The sequence below is a fragment of the Exophiala mesophila genome, assembly GCF_000836275.1.
Source record: "Exophiala mesophila strain CBS 40295 unplaced genomic scaffold supercont1.5, whole genome shotgun sequence".
In the NCBI taxonomy this organism is placed as follows: domain Eukaryota; kingdom Fungi; phylum Ascomycota; class Eurotiomycetes; order Chaetothyriales; family Herpotrichiellaceae; genus Exophiala; species Exophiala mesophila.
The window spans coordinates 256,884-276,323 of NW_015622508.1; the positions used below are offsets into that span (position 1 = coordinate 256,884).

The 19,440-nt window shown below is 50.9% G+C and overlaps 7 protein-coding genes across 7 annotated transcripts; 2 read left to right on the plus strand and 5 right to left on the minus strand.

Annotated features, from left to right (window-relative positions):
* Positions 1–2,486: 2,486 nt before the first annotated feature.
* Positions 2,487–4,091, minus strand: PV10_06905 (uncharacterized protein; the record flags this gene model as incomplete). Its single annotated transcript, XM_016371754.1, has 1 exon — positions 2,487–4,091. The coding sequence occupies one exon, from the start codon at positions 4,089–4,091 to the stop codon at positions 2,487–2,489; it is 1,605 nt and encodes a 534-aa protein (XP_016221086.1).
* Positions 4,092–4,395: 304 nt separating this feature from the next.
* Positions 4,396–5,784, minus strand: PV10_06906 (uncharacterized protein; the record flags this gene model as incomplete). Its single annotated transcript, XM_016371755.1, has 3 exons — positions 4,396–5,567; positions 5,606–5,634; positions 5,750–5,784. 3 exons carry the CDS (start codon positions 5,782–5,784, stop codon positions 4,396–4,398), a joined length of 1,236 nt encoding a protein of 411 aa, XP_016221087.1.
* Positions 5,785–6,644: 860 nt separating this feature from the next.
* On the minus strand, positions 6,645–8,131 carry PV10_06907 (uncharacterized protein). The gene is made up of 3 exons (XM_016371756.1): positions 7,211–8,131; positions 7,074–7,148; positions 6,645–7,001 (listed from the first exon to the last, which is right to left on the minus strand). The coding sequence occupies exons 1-3, from the start codon at positions 7,951–7,953 to the stop codon at positions 6,824–6,826; spliced, it is 996 nt and encodes a 331-aa protein (XP_016221088.1). The 5' UTR covers positions 7,954–8,131; the 3' UTR covers positions 6,645–6,823.
* An 806-nt stretch (positions 8,132–8,937) lies between these two features.
* Positions 8,938–9,925, minus strand: PV10_06908 (uncharacterized protein). Its single transcript, XM_016371757.1, has 2 exons — positions 9,856–9,925; positions 8,938–9,794 (listed from the first exon to the last, which is right to left on the minus strand). Exons 1-2 carry the CDS (start codon positions 9,889–9,891, stop codon positions 9,126–9,128), a joined length of 705 nt encoding a protein of 234 aa, XP_016221089.1. The 5' UTR covers positions 9,892–9,925; the 3' UTR covers positions 8,938–9,125.
* A 309-nt stretch (positions 9,926–10,234) lies between these two features.
* Positions 10,235–13,770, plus strand: PV10_06909 (uncharacterized protein). Its single transcript, XM_016371758.1, has 9 exons — positions 10,235–10,467; positions 10,518–10,551; positions 10,604–10,616; positions 10,665–10,867; positions 10,917–11,681; positions 11,732–11,804; positions 11,855–11,910; positions 11,962–12,181; positions 12,239–13,770. The coding sequence occupies exons 1-9, from the start codon at positions 10,434–10,436 to the stop codon at positions 13,379–13,381; spliced, it is 2,541 nt and encodes an 846-aa protein (XP_016221090.1). The 5' UTR covers positions 10,235–10,433; the 3' UTR covers positions 13,382–13,770.
* Positions 13,530–14,648, minus strand: PV10_06910 (uncharacterized protein; the record flags this gene model as incomplete). The annotated part of the gene is made up of 1 exon (XM_016371759.1): positions 13,530–14,648. One exon carries the CDS (start codon positions 14,646–14,648, stop codon positions 13,530–13,532), a length of 1,119 nt encoding a protein of 372 aa, XP_016221091.1.
* Positions 14,649–16,098: 1,450 nt separating this feature from the next.
* PV10_06911 (3-isopropylmalate dehydratase, large subunit) lies at positions 16,099–18,788 on the plus strand. Its single transcript, XM_016371760.1, has 2 exons — positions 16,099–16,315; positions 16,367–18,788. Exons 1-2 carry the CDS (start codon positions 16,216–16,218, stop codon positions 18,589–18,591), a joined length of 2,325 nt encoding a protein of 774 aa, XP_016221092.1. The 5' UTR covers positions 16,099–16,215; the 3' UTR covers positions 18,592–18,788.
* The last annotated feature ends 652 nt before the right edge of the window (positions 18,789–19,440 follow it).

Genomic DNA, 19,440 nt, shown 5'->3' on the forward strand with positions numbered 1-19,440 from the left:
AGCAGGGGAGCGGGGCTTGGGACAAGTAGGGCCGAGGACGAAGACAGCCAGGACGCCAAACGCCGAATGAGCAGCGCGTCCGTGCCTCCCCGGAAGTCATTGGATGATGCAGGTCAGGATAAGAAAGGCTTGTGCAAGCAGGTCGATCAGATCACGGGTACTGCATCTGTGTATGGATAAGCGTTGTCAGGTAGGCGGTTTTCAGTTTATTCTTTAGTGCCCCCAGGCGGAACCTGTTGGGCAACCAGACACAAACGTCAGACCAGACAGAGACCAATGCCACGCTCTGATCTGACTCCTCTGGCGGGATCCACTGGTCAGTCCTGTTATCACAGGCGACAATGGCATGAGCACGGATTCGTGCATCTGTAATGATGGTTGATGGGACACTACCAGCATCGAGTTTTGCAGCATGGAAAGTATGTCCATCCATCATGCATCTCTCCCTCCCTAAACCATGTCCACGTTGCTCAGTGGGTGCCCTCCAAAGGAGGATTTGCACTGGGCAAGATGGACAAATACCGGAGTGTGGAAGACATGGCCAACAGATGGCGTCCGGGTGCGCGCCGAGTTGCACCCGCTCGTCATTCCATGTATGTACATAGGTAGGTACCTAATAGATACGTATCTTCTGACTATTCATGCTGCACGTCCAACAACGTCTAAAATTTACGTACTTTGTTCTTCATTGCTTGGGATTTGCAGTATGCACGTAATGACCAAAAGCAGAAGCGAGTTGTGCTGGCAAAAGTCGGCTGGTCGTCATAAGCATGCCAACGCTACTTAGATAAGCACGTATGCCAACAAGAATGCAGTGATGGATGGGTGGACAATCTAGAATGGTGATTGAAGTGGCTCTGCTAGTGATTGGCAGAGGTCAGCCCATTCAAGAGATGGGGTTCTTGTCTATCACGCCTAGCAATTGGCACTGTGGCGCATCCGATATCAACTCGGCACAGACACACGGCGATAGCCATTTTTTTATGGTCTCGGCGGTACCTAACTCTACTAGTAACGTAATTCCCAGATAGGGAGGTAATCTATATCTTCAAGAAATGAATCAAACGGTCATTGATGTGTCAGGCCTGACCTGCGCTCACACACACGGCCGAACGACCAAGTGATCCTTCTAGGCGATGAATTGGGGGTTTAGGGGGGCCGAGGGGCGCTTGGGCTGCGTGGCTGCCCTGTGTTGGAGAGCGGGAGGTACCTAACTTAGGTTGGAGAATTGGTCATGTGGTTTTCGGCAATGGATGCTTGTTTCTATGGCCGGGTTTTTGATGGTCAAGCCAAGCGGTTAGAAATTTACCTAAGGTACCCCCGGAGTGATAATACTACTGTGTGGTACCGACTTGGGAGAATTATTAGATAGGCCCGAGGGACACCCGATGAGTCCGCCCACGTCTCTTGAGAAGCGTCCCTCCAAACAGTCAGCGAGACAGATCATTATACGAAATCCATCCGGTTGATCCAAGTAAAAGTGCCTGAGGCCTTTCTTCTTCCCTAGGTTCCTATGCACGACTTGTTCCAGTCCATTACTAAACAGCCACGGAGTCCGCCAATGAGTTCCGTGTTCCGTCCCACCGCGTATGCGTACACGTAGGTGACTTGGACTTTTTCACCCAAGTGTACGTTACTTTGTTCGTCTGACCGAGGCCATGGAAACATGTATGTGAAGATCGATCTGAGGCTTTCATGATGCTCGATAGTGTCTGGAACCTGTGCATGATGCGCAATCTGGTATCACCATCTGTGAAACACTCCTCCACTAGTTGCAGCCAGACATCGCCTGTCATGCGCAACATGACATTCTTCTTTACGGGTTGCTGAAACTCCGAGTCATTCCCCTCGCACCGGTTGCGGCCATCAGTAGCGACTAGAAAAACCTGCGTGGGACAGGCTTGACAGGTTGAGTCAATCCACCTCTGCTCTTACGGGACGAAAGTGATTCTGCTCCCCACCATCTCTGGATATTATTACCATCAGCATCTCTTGACCTCAATGCGGCCCACTGTACCCGAACTTGTACAGAGTAGAGTTTGGTTTAAGCCACGAGCACACAACGAGACGCTAAGTGGGTTCGGAACGCTCCCATTCTACTCCGTAATTGATTTTCGTGGGGACCTGTTATCGTGCTTTCCGAACCTGGGGAATCTGTGGCTCGACTTTTGGACTACGTATCATTTTCCACTACCAAATGTAATTTGATCCAATATTCTCGTCGTCCAATGTCTGCTGCTCCCCATGATGTGGTCACATCTATAGATGCGACGGGCAATACATCTCCTTTGCCTGTGTCAATCAACAGTGGGAGCTATAGGTAGGACTGTAGACGCGCCAGCATCCGTATTGTATAGACAAGAGGTCGACTCACGGTCGATGGCTTGACACCGCCAGGAACGGGTCGATCGTTGATTGTGCCCAGCAGGGCAATCTTACTGTGGAAACTGGAGACTGCGTGTGACAATCCATCAACTTTGACCTGATCACTTGTTGCAGCTCCTGATAACTTTTTTCTTGGTTCCATTTTGATCATCACCTGCGGCGACCCAACCATTAGTGTCTTTCGACTTCTGCGTCTCCTGGTCCTTCAAGTGCCCAAGATCATTAGTAGCTAGTCCTGCACTGCCCGTCGAGTTGCTCGAGTTATGCAGTAGCAGCGGGTACTGCGTGCAGGTTGAAGGCGAGACACAGAGATGCTGCACATTCTTGACACACGATCCGACCGGGAGTTCGGGACATTCCTCCAGATTCCCTCCTGAGACTTCGCTTCCGATATCACGAACAGATGTGATAAGCCCCGCGTTGCCATGCACTATGAAAGGCTTCAGAGTTGAAGTCGTCATCACTCCTGCGACGTCAGGCCTGGTTGGTAACGGTGTTTGGACCTGGACCTTCCGTGACGCTTTTGAGCGTGGTAGATTCCGGAGCTGATCGTTGTGGGTGAACTTGGCGAGCTTGACTTGGAATAGCCCGTGCAAAGGGGCTTGAGAAAACCCATCTCGGTTATTAAGACTGTCATTCTCAAGACTGCTTGCGTCCACTGTAGTCTCCCGGTATGAGTTTCGTCGTGATTGTTCCCGTGCCTTGAAAAGCTGTATCTCCAGCTCATCGACTGCAAGGGAATGTCGACGACCGGTCGAAAATTTGGACTCACTATGATAATTTGATAGTCCGCCCAAAGCGTCCTGGGACGTTTCCGCATCCCAAAGAATCTCATACACGCCTTTGTCTGAAGTGTAGCGTGTGCACTGCCGTAGTGGCGAGTCTATGGACTGGTCTACTTCGAGGCCTATACCGCCTGATTGAGATGGAATCAACTCTGTACAGACCATGGACGCAATCGATGCGCGGGAGCGCCGTGCATCATTCGTGCCACTTGGCTCCAATCCTGCACGCCACGGACGCACCTCCGGAGCAGCTTTCGGAGACTCTCTGATGGTTTTGATATTGCCATTGCACTCTCTCAAAGTTTCTATGACTGACCAGGGAAACCCACTGCTCGCTTGATTCAGTTTCGGAGGTGGGAAAAAGGTCAGTGACAGACGTCGTGGCTGTCGAGTTGTTGTGGCGCGTCGTAATGTGATCATTGCGGGACTCGTTGCTTGGGTTCGAGGGTACGGTGCCAGATTCTCGTTGACGGAGTTTGTCACAGGAATGACGCTAGCCAGGCCTCTCGTTGCTCCCGCTTTTGGTGGAATCGTCCGCAAGGGCATCGGTGGCTGTGAAACCACACCTGTGAGCAATTCAACTTCGCCTGATTCGAAGCGAGGCTGAAGCAGCGGGACTGAGCGGAATTTGCGCAACGACAACCTCCACTGATTGGACTTCTGGAACCTCCGTCTGCGCCGCCTGGCTGCCGGGATATCCTGATCACTTTGATGGTATGCACGCCCAACGGTGGCTACGGGTCGGACACGAGTGTGGTGTTTTCCGTCTTTCGCAGAGAGAGTAAGATCATCCTCGCCATGGGGTTTGAAAGGGGTGTCCTCGCCGCCGTGAGTCGATACCGGAGGTTTCAATAGCGGTTCATTTTGTCGAAGGCGCTCGGTGCTAGCCGTGTCTTTTGGACTGCGAAAGGATATCGGCATTATGGAAAGCAGGTGGATTATTAAGGATACGTCGACGTTTGCGGTAGCAATAAGCCGTTTGAATTTCAGGTGCGTAGGATGGACATGCGGGAGTGCGAAGGGCGCTGGCCAGGTAGATTAGTCGCTTCGACGTGTAGAGGCTGACCTCCCATGGCACTTACCGGCTTTAGGGAATACAGACGAGAAGAGAGTAGGTGCTTTGCAATGCCCGCACTGCGCCTGCCACCGACACATGTGGGCCGTATGTCCGGTTCTCTTTTCGACAAGGAAGGGAAGCAAGTCTGAATGCCCCTCTGCTGCACGGTCACACCATTCTTCGATTCTCGAATCCCGAAGTTTCTTGAAAGGTCAGACCAACCTCTCTCTTTGGCCATTCAAGAACAGAACTCCAAGCAGGGCCGAGGTGGGTTGAAACGGCAGATACGAGGGTGTAAGGCCACCCTGTAGCCCACCAGTGGTGATCCATACAGCGAAGGGCAGCCGACCACAGCGCAAACATAGCCAGTGCCATAGGGTGTCCACGTTTCAAACAGTTGAGAAATTCCTGTGGTGCGAAGATGACCCACGAGAAGATGTGTCCGTCCCATTCAACAACAGAGCGACATCTGGATATTCTCAGCAAGGATTCAATTTGGTCCTTAAAAAGGGGCCGTAAATCTTGTCCAGCATCCTCGGGTGGGTTTAGACGAGGGTCGTCGAGCGCATTTTCGAGACGATTGAAAGCCTCGAGGATGTCGGCGGAGTGAGGCGGTAACTCGTCAGGCTTTGGAAATCGAAGAAGCTCCTCAATATCTCCCTGAAGCCAGACTTTGGTCTCGGTTATGACGGCGTAGACGCCTCTGACGATCATGAAAATCTCAAAAAATTGCGCGATGGGAGAGTGAGGAGGAAAAACGACCTCTGGCGAGGAATCGCGGGACGACAACTCAAGCTTGACGCTGCTCAGACCTTCCGGTAAACGCTTCGAGGCGAAGGCCCAAATGGTAAGGAACAATGACAGCGAAAAGAGGGCAATGCCATTGTCTTGGGTTGGATTGCTGACGGCGGGGATGTAGCCCGCCAAGGCTGCATTTTGATAGGCGAGGGCGACTTTGGAATACTCGGCGCGGGCTTCAGCGGACTCAGGTTGCAGGGTTGCTTTGTGTAGAGCAGAGGTGGCTATGAGACCATGCAGAAGAAACTCGTGTCGCAGGGCCTCGGCGAAGATGGTGTCACGCCAGACAACGTGAGCGGTTAGCCGGGAGGACATGGTGATGTAGGTCCTGGTGGACCAATGTTGGATGAGTTCAAGATCGAGAAGATCAAAGCGTTTGGCGGTAAAGGGGACAGTGGGAATTGGTGCAGAGGTGGTCGATGGCTGAAGTTTGGGGGGTAACAAGCTAGGCCGTGGTAAGTCGGGGTCCGAAGGCATGTACTCGAGGCTCCTAGGAGTGGTATCATCTATGCCAGCGGGAGTGAGAATGCCGTCGGAGGCATCTTCAAGAAAGGAACAGGTGATGTGTCTCTTGACACACCGCTGGCATTGCGGACTAGTCTCGTCGCACTGGGGACAAGAAAACAACAGTCAGTGGTTTGTCACATCTTTAGAGGTGCAGCAAAAACCACCAGGCGTCCAACAGGAATGATAGTAGGAAAAACAGGCGATCACATTTACTTACCTTGACCCTTCTGGTTTTGCACTGTCGACACCCATGATGGGATTTTGTATGAGATCGACGCGACGGCATTGACGCGATATGGGAGAGTCTTGTCGACGTCTACTGATTAGAAGACATGTTGGCGATGGCAATGACGAGAATGAGGATGAAACACGGATATGATGATCAAAGCCAACGCGGCAAACTTAACTGTACCAAGCCACAGGTCAGAATCAGCCTGGCAAAGAGAGCCTCCTTAGTGACGCCTGGGGTTTGATTTTGGCTTTGATTTTGGCTTTGATTTTGACTTTGGGTGTGCCCGGATGATGAACGCTCGGCCACTACGCAAGCAGTCGAGCGCCCAAGCACACACGCAGCCATACACCCACCCAAGGTTCTGGTGAAGGGCAAGAAAGGCGTTGACTTGTGACAGGGGATGGTGGCTGGTGGCACCTCCTGCACCGGACGCTTAAACTTGGCGGTGGGTGTGGCAACAACCTCCGCAGCTCACAGGACAGGAAAAAGGGCAGCGAAAAGGAATACCGCATTGCAAGGATTTTGCTCCTTCCTAAGCTTATTCCCACCAACTTGTCTCATCTCATCGCTGTAACCTGTCCTTCGTTCACGCCATATCAGTCTGGCCCAGCCTTGCCAATTGTGGCTCTTGATTTTTTTCGTGTCGGATGCCTCGAATACGACGTGGTCCAGAACTTTCAAAAGTTTAAAGGTCCCTCGGCCTCCGTATCGGAGGGTTATTGGAGCGCACTTCCCTGTGGCAGCTCCGCGCAACAACTACCGCCAAAGTCTAGAGCTCCAGGGACCCATCGGCCCCCCCAGACCCTCCCCGGCCTAGACGCCAACGCCGAAGCCTAACTGGGAAATCCAAAGCTGGCAGTCATGTCTGTGTGAAATGTCACAAGCGTTTGCCTCTAGAACGTCTATCGCTATCAAAAGTCTACGTAAAATGCAAATCCGTACTGCTCGCATCCCAATGTCCATGTCCAAATGAATGCCCATTCTGGCCGGAGATGTTGTCTGTTACTGCCTGGTAACTGCCACGTGTGCTGCGTCCCTACGGCCAACGGCGCCAGCCGTTCACTTTTCTACAGTGTGAGGTTCGTTCTGTACGACCCCGTCTTCTGAGGGAGCCTTTTCTTCCTCGGAATTCGAACTTGAATCTTTCGAGCTTTCTGTCTTGTCGTTGAAGAAACCTGGCCGACAGAAAATACCTGGGTGAAAGACGGTCATGGCGACACAAGCAATTGCGACCATCCTGCATACATCCGTCAGTCCTGCTGTAGCCTGACACCTGTCTTGTTAGGTGTAGGAATGTTGGTCCACTCACATGCCGTCTAGGATCAGAAACTCGGTCTCTTTTCTCATCAGTTCGTTGCCCCAGCCTCCTGACATTTCTGGTAACCTATGCCTAAGGTTAGTCATGCTAGACTGGCTTCGCAGAAGATTCAACATATGACAACTTACCGATAGATGCAACGGATAAGAATGGTGGTGTATGCCAGTAAGATAGCATAACAAAACAGGCGAAAGTTGCGAACAATCTTGGGCGACGATCGGTCCTTTTCGTACTCCCCTAGCACATGACTTGACCCCGCCTTGGTGGCCTTTTTGAATCGAATGAAAAAGTCCAGCATGAGGAGTCCACAGACAGACATGGTGGCCACTTGGAACGCGATACCGGCAACGATCAGATTGTTGCCAGCTTCCAGCATTTTGCGGTTCTCGCCATTGTTGCCAGCGGCAGAAGCAACTCCACCTCCAATAGCCTGGAGAATAATTGACCCAAAGTCACATCCGATGAAGATCCAGGGATACAGCCAGGCTTTGAGTCTCGAATGCTCTGCTCCACAGTATCGCACAATGTGCTTGAGCGTCACATAGATGCCCGCGGCAAGGAAACTCGGTGCCAGCACCAGACAACAGATCTGAATCTTGAACCCAGCGTCGCTCCAAGGATTGGCGTGCATCATTACCCGGCCAACATAACCAATGGCTTCTCCAAAGCATCCTATCACAAGCACGGCCATATAGGTCCACGTCTTTTTCCTGATGCCCAAGAATAATTGCGCCACGAAGCAGATTCCGAACAGGGCGACGAAGAATGAGTTGACTCCAAGGTTAGGGTAATAGCCGTACAAGGTCAATTCGACGGGACATCGTTCACTAATCTCCTCACATAGACGCCGTTGTGAACGCTCTGACGACATGGCGATAGGCTGTTTTCGTTTCTCCCAATTTTATGAGATTGCTCAACTGCAGAGCTGGTGAGTTCAAAACACAATACCGGGAGGGGTCCAGTCAGTATGTTTGGACCTAGTGCGCACGTTGAGCGAAACGTAAAAGGGCAAGGGCAAATGAATGAATTAACGAGGATGAAGAGAAAAGGTGAGCAGAAGAACAGTCAGTCGACTTTCGAGACGATGTGGGCCGGGTTTTATCATACACACAACAGAAGATACCTCCACGAGTCGTCAGTCGGTTGCAACCGAGCGATACGTCGGACACGAGACACTCCGTCCCCTAAAGCGGTAGACAAAGTTGCTTCTAAGAGGCCGAGGGGCCACACAGGGGTGGGATACCTGGGCACCACGCGGGCATAGACATAGCTTGTTACTCGCAGGCTTCGATGCCGATGGTAACATCCTATGGGCATGTAAATAGGCGGGGTTTGACCCATAAGCCGAATTCAAACCAACGAAAAGTCGAAGCGACGAAATGATCCCGACTCCTGCAACGTACGGAGTAATTAATCTGCAACGACAAATGGGCAGTGCAAAGGTGGACCTCGCGTAGATAAATCCGCGTATTCGAGCACGCACACAGCTTTACGCGTATAGAATCATATTTGATTCGTCAAGCTTGCTGTAAGCGAGCCTTTAGGAAGACGTCGCTTTGATTTTAGAAGCCACAGGCCGTTGGGCTCGGCGATCTAGGTCACTTTGAGGCATAGTGTACGAGACTTGATCCGATCTCGTGCCCATGTGGTTGGTGGGAGATTATGGCAATGTTAATCTCTATAAAGCAAAGTCCATCAGTGGTCAGAGTACTCCGTAATTGACCAAGAACGTTGAACAACTGTTATGTTTGGGTCCAGTTTATTCGCTGCCTGGATAGCAGATCCACTAGTTGTAATGTGTTCATACTTTATACGAGTGTGACGAGCCACAGAATCTTGGATCTTTTCCTTTACAGTTCTCATTCACTCCCAGTACTAACTTAACTGACACAGATTTCTAGACTTACTCGACTCAAAATTCAGGTATCGACCATTTGTGAGACCCGACTTCACTCATCACAGGATGAATGTTTGACTTTTCCCTTGGAATTGATTCTTCGCATCATCCATCAGGCCAATCAGCCGGGCTAGTTGTACAGATTCTCATATCTTGATCTCCAAAGAGTATCCATTCCCCCTTTCCAAGCTTTTCTTCCACCCCGGACGTTGCTCGACCCTCGCGTACCACTTTTCCATCGCTGGGTAGTCCTTAATATTAACGAAACCATGCTTAACACAGTTGTCCACTGGCCACTTCATAATGAAATCGGCTCGTCCAGGACTTGTGCCCATAAAATAATCTTGCTCGCCAAGTTGATCATTCAAGTATTGGAAGTAGAGTTTCAATTCGGCGCCAGTGTAGCCCTTGTGCAACTGCTTGTAGGCTACATTGAATAGTGGCTTGATGAAAAATGGGAGCACGGTAAGCAGAACGCCGAATATCAACTCAATATTCATCAGGGGGCCAAGAGAGGCCGCTGCGACGTTGCACAATTCCTCATCTCGAAGCCAATCATTGCTTTGACCGTCTCCTTTGAATTTGCCCGCGGTGTCATAGGTATCAATGAGGTATCTTGCGATCGCGAGTGACTCGATAATCACTCTTCCATCTCCTGTCTCGAGCACCGGTGCCTTACCCAGGACATGGACTTGCTTGAGTTCGGCCGGTGCCCGCTGTTTGTTGGGACCCGAGGGCTCTCGTTCATGGAGCTTTAGTGTATACGGGATTTCGAGTTCTTCAAGTAGCCACAGGAGTCGCTGGGATTGGGAGTTCTACAGCGAGAGCACAGCGTCAGCTAAATCACCATCATGTATCGCAGGAGGAAAGATTCACGTTCAGATGATGAAAGGTTGGTTTGAGGTCTGCCATGTGAGGAGTAGGATCCCTCAAAGAGAGATTTACGGTGGGAGCAGAGGATTGGAAAAGACCGTCGCGTGTCGGGGGTACATACGGAGTATGTACACGCTGCATCCACGTGTCTGCACCTCTGATTGGCCGGGTTTGAATGGTTCAATGACATCCCCGCAAAACTAATGCTGTCAGACTCCTCGACATACTCTACAAGGCAACCTGCAACACCTTAACCCGCGTGATTTTGCATTACGTCACGTGATTAGATTCTGTCTGACGACCCGATAACCCCTGCGGAGGAAACTTGTCCTGTACAGGCGCAGGAGGGCGAAATGTTTATTGAGGACATCTCATCCAAGTCTGAAGCCACAACACCAACATCCTATATCAGACGCCTCGTGATGTGTTCATGACATGGAATTTGACCTTTGTCCTCTGATTCGCTTCTATCGATCCCTCCGCTGGCCCTAGACAAATTCCTTTGAGTGTTGCATTGTGTGCGCGCACACACACCGCGAGACTCCCCTCCCTCTTCCCAAGATTCTCCAGCAAACGACACCATGCGTTTAGACGTCAAAAGACAGCTCTTTGCCCGTGAGTCTGCTCATGGCGCGGCTATTGGACTTTGAATTGACATCATGTAGGCTCGGAGAGAGTGAAAGGCATTGATTTCCACAGGTACTTCTTCCCCTTATTCCCCCACCTAAAGCTGAATCTAACCATTCCATAGTACGGAACCATGGGTACTGAGCCTTTCCCTATATGCGCACCAAATCCACTGACTTGACAAGATTCTCACCACTCTATACAATGGCCACGCACATATCTGGTCTTACGAAACACAGTCCATCATCAAGACATTTGAACTCACCGATGTCCCTGTACGGGCCGGCCGATTTATCGAACGAAAAAACTGGATCGTATGCGGTAGTGATGATTTCCAACTACGAGTCGTCAACTGGAACACAAGCGAGAAGGTCAAATCCTTTGAAGCGTAAGCCCTCCAGCACTCTGTTGAGGGCATCTTGTTGATCTGTCACCAGGCACCCCGATTATATCCGAGCCATTGTGGTCCATCCTACCCTCAGCGTTGTTCTTACCGCCTCGGATGACATGACAATACGAATGTTTGATTGGGAAAAAGATTGGCGCTGCGTCCGTGAATTTGTGGGCCATCAACATTATGTCATGGGTCTTTCGATCAATCCCAAAGACACAAATGTGTTTGCATCAGCTTGCTTGGATCGGACCATCAAGGTATGGAGTATCGACAACGCCACAGCAAAGCAGACCATCGAGGCCCACGAAAAGGGTGTCAACCACATCGACTATTACCCCCACAGTGATAAGCCTTACCTGCTAAGCACCTCAGACGACAAGACCGTCAAAATCTGGGATTACACCACCAAAGCTCTCATCGCGACCCTAGAAGGACATACCAGCAACGTCAGCTTTGCTTGCTATCATCCAGAATTACCCGTCATCATCTCTGGCTCCGAAGATGGAACAATCAAACTCTGGCACGCAAACACCTACCGCTTGGAACAGTCACTCAGCTATGGCCTCGAGAGGGCCTGGTGTGTTTCATACCAACGCGGCAAACAGGGCGTGGCTATGGGTTTTGATGATGGTGCAGTTGTTGTCAAGATGGGGCGGGAAGAGCCTGCCGTTTCCATGGATAGCACTGGAAAGTTGGTTTGGGCGCGTCATAATGAAGTTGTCTCTGCGATTGTCAAAGGTGGCGACTCAACACTGAAAGATGGTGCTCCAATTGCTCTCCCAAGCAAAGATATGGGTACTACCGAGATGTAAGTTTCTCGCTAGATTGTCTCTCACTTCTCAATACTGACACCAACAGCTACCCCACCACGCTATTGCATTCACCGAATGGTAGATTCGTCTCCGTTTGTGGAGACGGCGAATTTATCATCGTGAGTAGATTGATGATAACACCAACCTGACATTCTAACCTTCTCAATAGTACACTGCCCTGGCATGGAGAAACCAAGCATTTGGGCAAGCACTTGATTTTGCATGGTAACAACTCTTCCACTCGTTCTATGGGCTGGTTTCTAACACATTGGCTAGGGGCTCACACCAAAACCCGACCGATTATGCCATTCGAGAATCCAGCACGAGTGTTAAGCTGTACAAGAAACTCAAGGAGGGTGGAAGTCTCGACGTAGGCTTCCAAGCCGAGGGACTTTCTGGCGGAGTTCTGCTGGGAGTCAAAGGCCAAGGAGGCATCGGTCTCTTCGACTGGGAGACTGGTAACCTCGTTCGCAGAATCGAAGTTGAACCAAGAGAGGTATGAAAAATTTCAATCCACCGTATCATGTGCAATGGATATTAACATGAGGCAAAGGTCTATTGGAGCGAATCCGGAGAGCTCGTTGCTCTGGCATGTGCCGACACCACATATGTGCTGCGCTTCGATCGAGAAGCGTACCTTGAGGGTCTCAATTCTGGCCAAGCAGATGAGGATGGAGTCGAGGCTGCGTTCTCGGTCGTGTCCGATCTGCAAGAGTCTGTCAAGAGCGGCGAATGGGTTGGAGATGCTTTCCTCTTCACGACGACAACGCGGCTCAGCTATTTGCTCGGCGAACAAGTCGTCCACGTGGCTCAGTTCGACCAGCCGAACTACGTCCTACGCTACCTGCAGAGAGACGAACGAGTATATCTTGCTGATAAGGATGTCAATGTCGTCAGCTACAGCCTGTCTACAGCCCTTCTCTCTTACCAGACCCTGGTGCTCCGGGGAGAACTGGAGGCGGCTCAGGACCTTCTCACAGACATCCCATCAGATCAACTGAACAAGATTGCACGCTTTCTGGAAGCTCAAGGCCACAAGGAATTGGCCTTGGACGTGGCCACAGACCCCGAACATCGATTCGAGCTCGCCTTGGGGCTCAACAATCTTGCCGTCGCGCTTGAAATTGCCCGGGAATCCGACATTCAAGCAAAGTGGTCGGCAGTCGCCGACAAGGCTCTCGAGGCATGGGACATCAAACTTGCCGAGGAGTGCTTTGTCAACGCAAAGGACTTGGGCAGTCTTCTGTTACTCTACACAAGCTCTGGAAACGCCCAAGGTCTTCACCAACTCGCCAAACAAGCCGAAGAAGCAGGGAGCAACAACGTCGCGTTTGCCAGTCTCTGGTCGACGGGTGATATTCCGGCAGCGATCGAATTGCTGAAGCGAACTGACCGACTCAGCGAGGCGGTGCTCTTCAGCCAAACATACAAACCATCTCAAACCAAGGACCTGGTCGTTGAGTGGAAAGAACAACTCGATAAACAGGGCAAAGCTAAGGTCAGCCGGTTGCTTGGTGTTCCCGAGGTCGATGATGACTTGTTTCCTGAATGGGAAGAGTACTTGAAGTTGGAGAGTGACGGGCCGGCAACCGGTGGAGACCTGATTGATGTCAACGGCGGAGATGACACCGCGGTGGACGAGGGAGCTGAAGGCGTAGACGACACCGCTGTTCCTGAGGTCGATGTAAAAGCTTAGGGTTGCAGTAACTTGTGCATGGGGTTGATGAAGAAAGCTACCATAGACTTTGCTGGTGCAACTCGAACCTTGAAAATGGACGAGACGGATGATGGTCTGTTTCTTGAAACTGAAACTGAAGAAGAATGGGCTTCTCCTTGCGTCTCTTTCACCCACCTTTGGACCTTATGTTGCCCTTGACACCAGAAACATGTTTGACTTGATGCCAGTGGTTGACTCTTCCCTCAAGTGAGCGGGGGACTATAAAGTAGAGGGACTCAGGATGCTTCAATCCGCGAAAGTTATGGTCTCCTAGTGCTCGGATCTCAAATTGTTGGTGGGTCAGCTTGTCCTGCACGGCATTGGAGCTGAGTTTGGGTAGACTCAGTTCAGTCGGAACTGCCTCCTCCTCTGTAGCCGTATGATGTTTCGAGTCAAGACCGTGAGAGACACCTAATTCGTACTGCAACTGTGTCACCAAATCTCGGGAAACCACCACCTGTCCAGCTTCAGTGACCTCGATGAATCTGGCTGCGCGATTGACCATAGGCCCTAGGTAATCCATCCTATGGATGACCTCGTTCCATGCGCAGACCGGTTCCCCCCAGTGCGCCGATATGCGTAGCTTGAGCCCTCGGAATAGCACGTGGCCTTGCTCATCAGTGCTAACCTTGCCATGTGCCAGCTTCAGAATGCCCTTGGGCCAGGCTTCGTCGAGTAGTTGCTCCTGGACGTCGAGACAAAACTGCACTGCCATGGTTGCGGTTGGGAATGCGAGCATGAAGCCGTCGCCATTCTGTTTAACTTCGTAGCCTTGATTGATTGCCATGTGTGTTCGAATGGCGGTATCATGAATGTGCATTGCCTGGACCATGGCCTCTGTGTTGGTTTCCCATATCGCTGTTGATTTGACAATATCGGTAAAGACGATGCTTAGATGGCCGGTTGGTGGATCTATGGAGGTCGCCTGTGGTGTGAGGCTCGATGTGGAAGGCTTTGAATTGTCACTATCTGTAGAAGAGTCTGGTTTGTTCTGTTCTGTTTTGTTTCGAAGTGGGCTTGGGTTGGAACGATGGCTCGCTTGATGCTGGAAACGAATAGTAGTGGTTGAGAACCGACTGTTATTTCCAGAGCAGGGGGCGCATGGGAGAGTTCTTGAGCCAAATGTTCTGCTTTTAACAGCGGACGTACACCTAGGCTGTCGTAGAATAACGAGATATCTCGTCTTTGGCTTGTTCTCAAGCAACTTGTACACGCCTGAAAGCGCTGGGCCCCGCTGTGCCAGCATCCGAAAGTCGGCTGGTGGCAGCTAAGATTCTGACTAAAATGGAGGAGGTCTCAGGTTGCGTTGCAGCAGCTAGCCGAGGGCATTCACTGGACTGCGTGACTTGCATACACTTGAGACGCGACCAGTCCTGAAGTGCTCCAAGGGAGTATTCTTGTTTGTCAAATGCTTTGTTAGTATTTCCGGCTTCTGTTCCAATGGCTAGGCTTGTCCTTGTCGTGAAATCGAGGCAGGTACATGCCAAAATTTTAGAATTTAGAGGATCAATCAGGTCTATGGCATTCGTGGTATCTCTTCGTGATGAAGTGAGGAGGTGTCGATGCTCAGATCGCGCCTGCCACTCGCCGATCGATGGTCGCGTAATTGCCACAATAGGCGAACCGCTAACTGCCTTAGGTATTTGGGAAGGCGCCACCGAGCCTATGTATCAAATCCATTTTTTGGAGGCAATAATTTGTTAGTGACGCCATTCTCACCACCAAAGCACACGCCGGAGGAACGAGAGGTGAATACTCATGTCCAGATTGATGTGACATCGATATGAAGATCATAGAAATATCCAAGTGCAGAAACATCGTCAATTTGGGCGATTTGCACCTTGTCATAACCCCAGAAAAGTGAGAGGACTTGAGCTTGGTTCCCAAAATTATATAAATGCTATAACCCAGCTAGTAGAACCTCACGGTGTTCGTTGAGCAAATGTCACAACAGCATCGTGGCCCAGGGCGTATTGTTGATAATATGGTGTAGCTCCCACTTCTCCTTCTTGTCTTCATCATAGAACGACTTGCTAAAAGCTGGTCTTGAAATTCGCTCTCTGTCATCATTGGTAAAAAGATTGTTATCTTCTCCTGCCATGAGATCGATCAGGTGCTGCATGCCAGAAAGTACATGCCATCATCAATCATTATGTCTTGGACAAGACCGTGGGACTCTATGCGATGTGCACGGAAGACAAGACACTTGCCCCCTGCAAAAACATCTAAAAGGCATCTCGAAGGCGGAGCTATATCTCGATAGACTTGGAACAACACTACCCTCGGACAATTTCAGCAGTCGTTTGTTTACACTTGCCCATCCAGATGCTAATAGACGCTGGGCGCGGGGTGCAGCACCATCATCGAGATGTTCTTGCATACAAGAACAGACCATAGTGCGAATTCGGAGCCCTGGAGCCGCACAGTCACATTGTGTTTCAAAGACTGAACAGGTGTGACTCAACCATGTCCGTCCCCGGAGTAATCATTAGGCTGATACAGTGACACTCAACTGCGTTCTCGGAGGCGATATGGACAACTGGCAATGGAGGCGATGGAGGTGATGGACGTGTGGGTGCATCAGAGTTGATAAGCCGTGCTTGCGATTTGCGGGGAGTTCAACCCATTGTCCGCAAGCCAATCAAAGTCAAGGTGAAGTCATCCTCACAATCCGATCTCGGACCCCTCCACATTTCGACTTCGCCGCCAGATTTCCTGCTTATAACCATAACCAAGTATTCCATTGAGTCTCTTCTCGTTGGTCAATTCCAGGCTCAAGTCTCTACTCTGATCACGGAGATCAAATCGTCAAGATGCCTTCCGTGGATGCTCAACCCAGAACTCTTTATGACAAGGTCTTTCAAGACCACGTTGTCAATCGAGAAAAGGACGGCACAGTCCTTCTATACATCGGCACGTGTTCACCGCAAAGTCCTCAAGACCACTTATTAATATGATTTACAGATAGACACTTAGTCCACGAAGTCACCTCACCGCAGGCTTTCGAAGGACTAAAGAATGCGAACCGGAAAGTGCGTCGTCCCGACTGTACCCTCGCTACTACGGATCACAATGTTCCGACAACCCCGCGAAAGAACTTCAAGAATGTTGCCGACTTTGTCAAGGAGGAGGACTCAAGATTACAATGTGTGACCCTCGAGGACAATGTCAAAGACTTTGGCCTCACATACTTTGGCCTCGGTGACAAGAACCAGGGTATTGTCCATGTCATTGGCCCTGAACAGGGCTTCACCCTCCCCGGCACAACCGTCGTCTGTGGCGACAGTCATACCTCGACTCACGGTGCCTTTGGCGCTTTGGCTTTCGGTATTGGGACAAGCGAGGTCGAGCACGTTTTGGCCACTCAGTGCTTGATTACTAAGAAGAGCAAGAATATGCGGATACAGGTCGATGGCAAGCTGGCTCCGGGCGTCAGCAGCAAAGACATCATCCTGCACGCCATCGGTATCATCGGTACTGCTGGTGGCACTGGGGCTGTCATTGAGTTCTGTGGGTCAGCCATCCGCGGGCTGAGTATGGAAGCCCGCATGTCGATATGTAACATGTCGATCGAGGGCGGTGCTCGTGCTGGCATGATTGCACCCGATCAGATCACATTTGACTACCTCAAAGGTCGACCTCTGGCCCCTAAACCAGACAGCAATGAATGGAAGAAGGCCACCAACTACTGGCTGAGCCTTCGCTCCGACGACGGCGCCAAGTATGACAGCGAAGTATTCATTGATGCCAAAGACATTGCACCCACGGTCTCGTGGGGTACTTCACCTCAAGATGTTGTCCCCATCACTGGTGTCGTCCCAGGCCCAGATGACTTTGAAGATCCAAACAAAAAGGCAAGCTGCAAACGTGCCCTTGAATACATGGGCTTAACTGCTGGTACCAAGATGGAGGATATCCAAATCGACAAGGTTTTCATTGGTTCCTGTACCAACTCGAGAATGGAAGATCTCCGTGCCGCAGCCAAGATTGTCCAAGGCAAGAAGATAGCATCAAATGTGACACGTGCAATGGTTGTTCCAGGTTCGGGTAACATCAAGGAACAAGCTGAGCGAGAAGGTCTCGATAAGATATTCCTTGATGCTGGGTTCGAATGGCGAGAAGCCGGCTGCTCAATGTGCTTGGGCATGAACCCTGATATTCTGTCTCCGAGAGAACGATGTGCAAGTACATCGAACCGAAACTTCGAGGGACGACAAGGGGCCCTTGGCCGAACACATCTCGTGTCCCCCGTCATGGCCGCTGCAGCTGCCATTGTCGGCAAGCTGGCTGATGTGCGGAAACTGACCAACACTGCCTCAAACGAGAAGGCATCACCGAAGCTCGACGTGACTGCTGCTTTTGCAGATGTCGACTCCGAAGAGGAACTCGATAGAATCATGGACATCCCAACTGACCAAAACACGACCCCGTCCAACCACACCGGCACTGCAGCCAAGTCAAGTTCGACTGGTCTGCCAAAATTCACCGTTCTCCGGGGCATCGCCGCACCACTTGAAAAGTCCAACGTCGATACCGATGCCATCATCCCCAAACAGTTCCTCAAGACCATCAAGCGTACCGGTCTCGGAGCCGCACTATTCCATCCTCTTCGCTATAACGAAGACGGCAGCGAGAACGAATCATTTATCCTCAACCAAGAGCCCTACCGGAAATCCAAGATCCTTGTGGTGACTGGTCCAAACTTTGGCTGTGGAAGCTCTCGAGAACACGCGCCATGGGCGCTTCTGGACTTTGGCATCAAGTGCGTGATCGCACCCAGCTATGCTGACATCTTCTTCAACAACACATTCAAGAACGGCATGTTGCCTCTCGTCATCTCAGATCAGGCCAAGCTCGAAACAATCGCTGCGGAAGCAAAGGCCGGTCGCGAGATTGAGGTGGACCTGCCGAACCAGGTTGTTCGAGATGCCGATGGCAAAGAGCTTGCCTCTTTTGAGGTTGAAGAGTTCCGCAAGCACTGCTTGGTGGAGGGACTCGACGACATCGGACTCACCATGCAATTGGATGACAAGATTGCCAGTTTTGAGCAAAAGAGGACTCTGGACACCCCTTGGTTGGACGGAAGTGGCTACCTCAAGAAGTGGAGGAAAGGACCCGTCAAGGTCGATGCGGTCCCTGTGCCCAAGACCAACCGGGGTGAGGTCAAGACGGACCCTGTAGAATGGTGATGATAGCTGGCTGGTGTCTGGATGAATGATGGCATCTATCTTTGTAATTGAATGCTTGTCTCGGACGTAATGCTCGGCGATTCAAAGGGCTTTCAGGAAGAATGTCCCTAGCAGCACATGACAGGAAAAGTACGTAGGTAGCCTTGACAATCGGAAAAACTTGTATATTTAATCAGTATTTCATGAATGCTATGGAATAATTATCTTGGTCTTGTAGCTGTGTGAGAGCTCATCCATATGTTCGACAATGGGACAGGCTTAGAATGTCTTTCTTATCCGTGGAAATGGACGTGGGTGTTAGCCACGTTGTTTACTCGTGGATGTGCCTAGGCTGTGATTGTAAGCAATGGCAAGGAAGGCACAGTGTGACATGGCTGACTGTACGTTGCGTCAGCTTCATCGGAAATGTCAGTCGCAAGAAAGGGGATCTTCACTGCCACGGGCATGCTGGTAATACTGTTGTCACAGGTGTCGGTGCTCCGGTGTCAGAAATGATCACCATCCAACCAGGATAGTAGTTAGCTTCAAGCGACATTGTATGTCATGGTGGATGGAAGGGGTAACAGGGACCGAGGTCAGGAATCCCACGTGTATCCTGCACTGGAAATGGGATCGTCATTTTGGCAGCGCATGGCGACAGCATGGTGACAGGGGACCGTGGTCAACGTTTGACCGCTTGTTACTCGGGCATGTCTGGACACTACTCCGTATGGTAGAACTCCCTGACGTAGGAAACTAGGTAGCTGCTGTCCCGCTGAAGGACAATTGGCTCGAGTTGGGCTCAAGCGATGCGATCCAAGTCGATGCATGGCATTGGTCGACGGAGTCGTTGCTGCATCATAGTGCTGG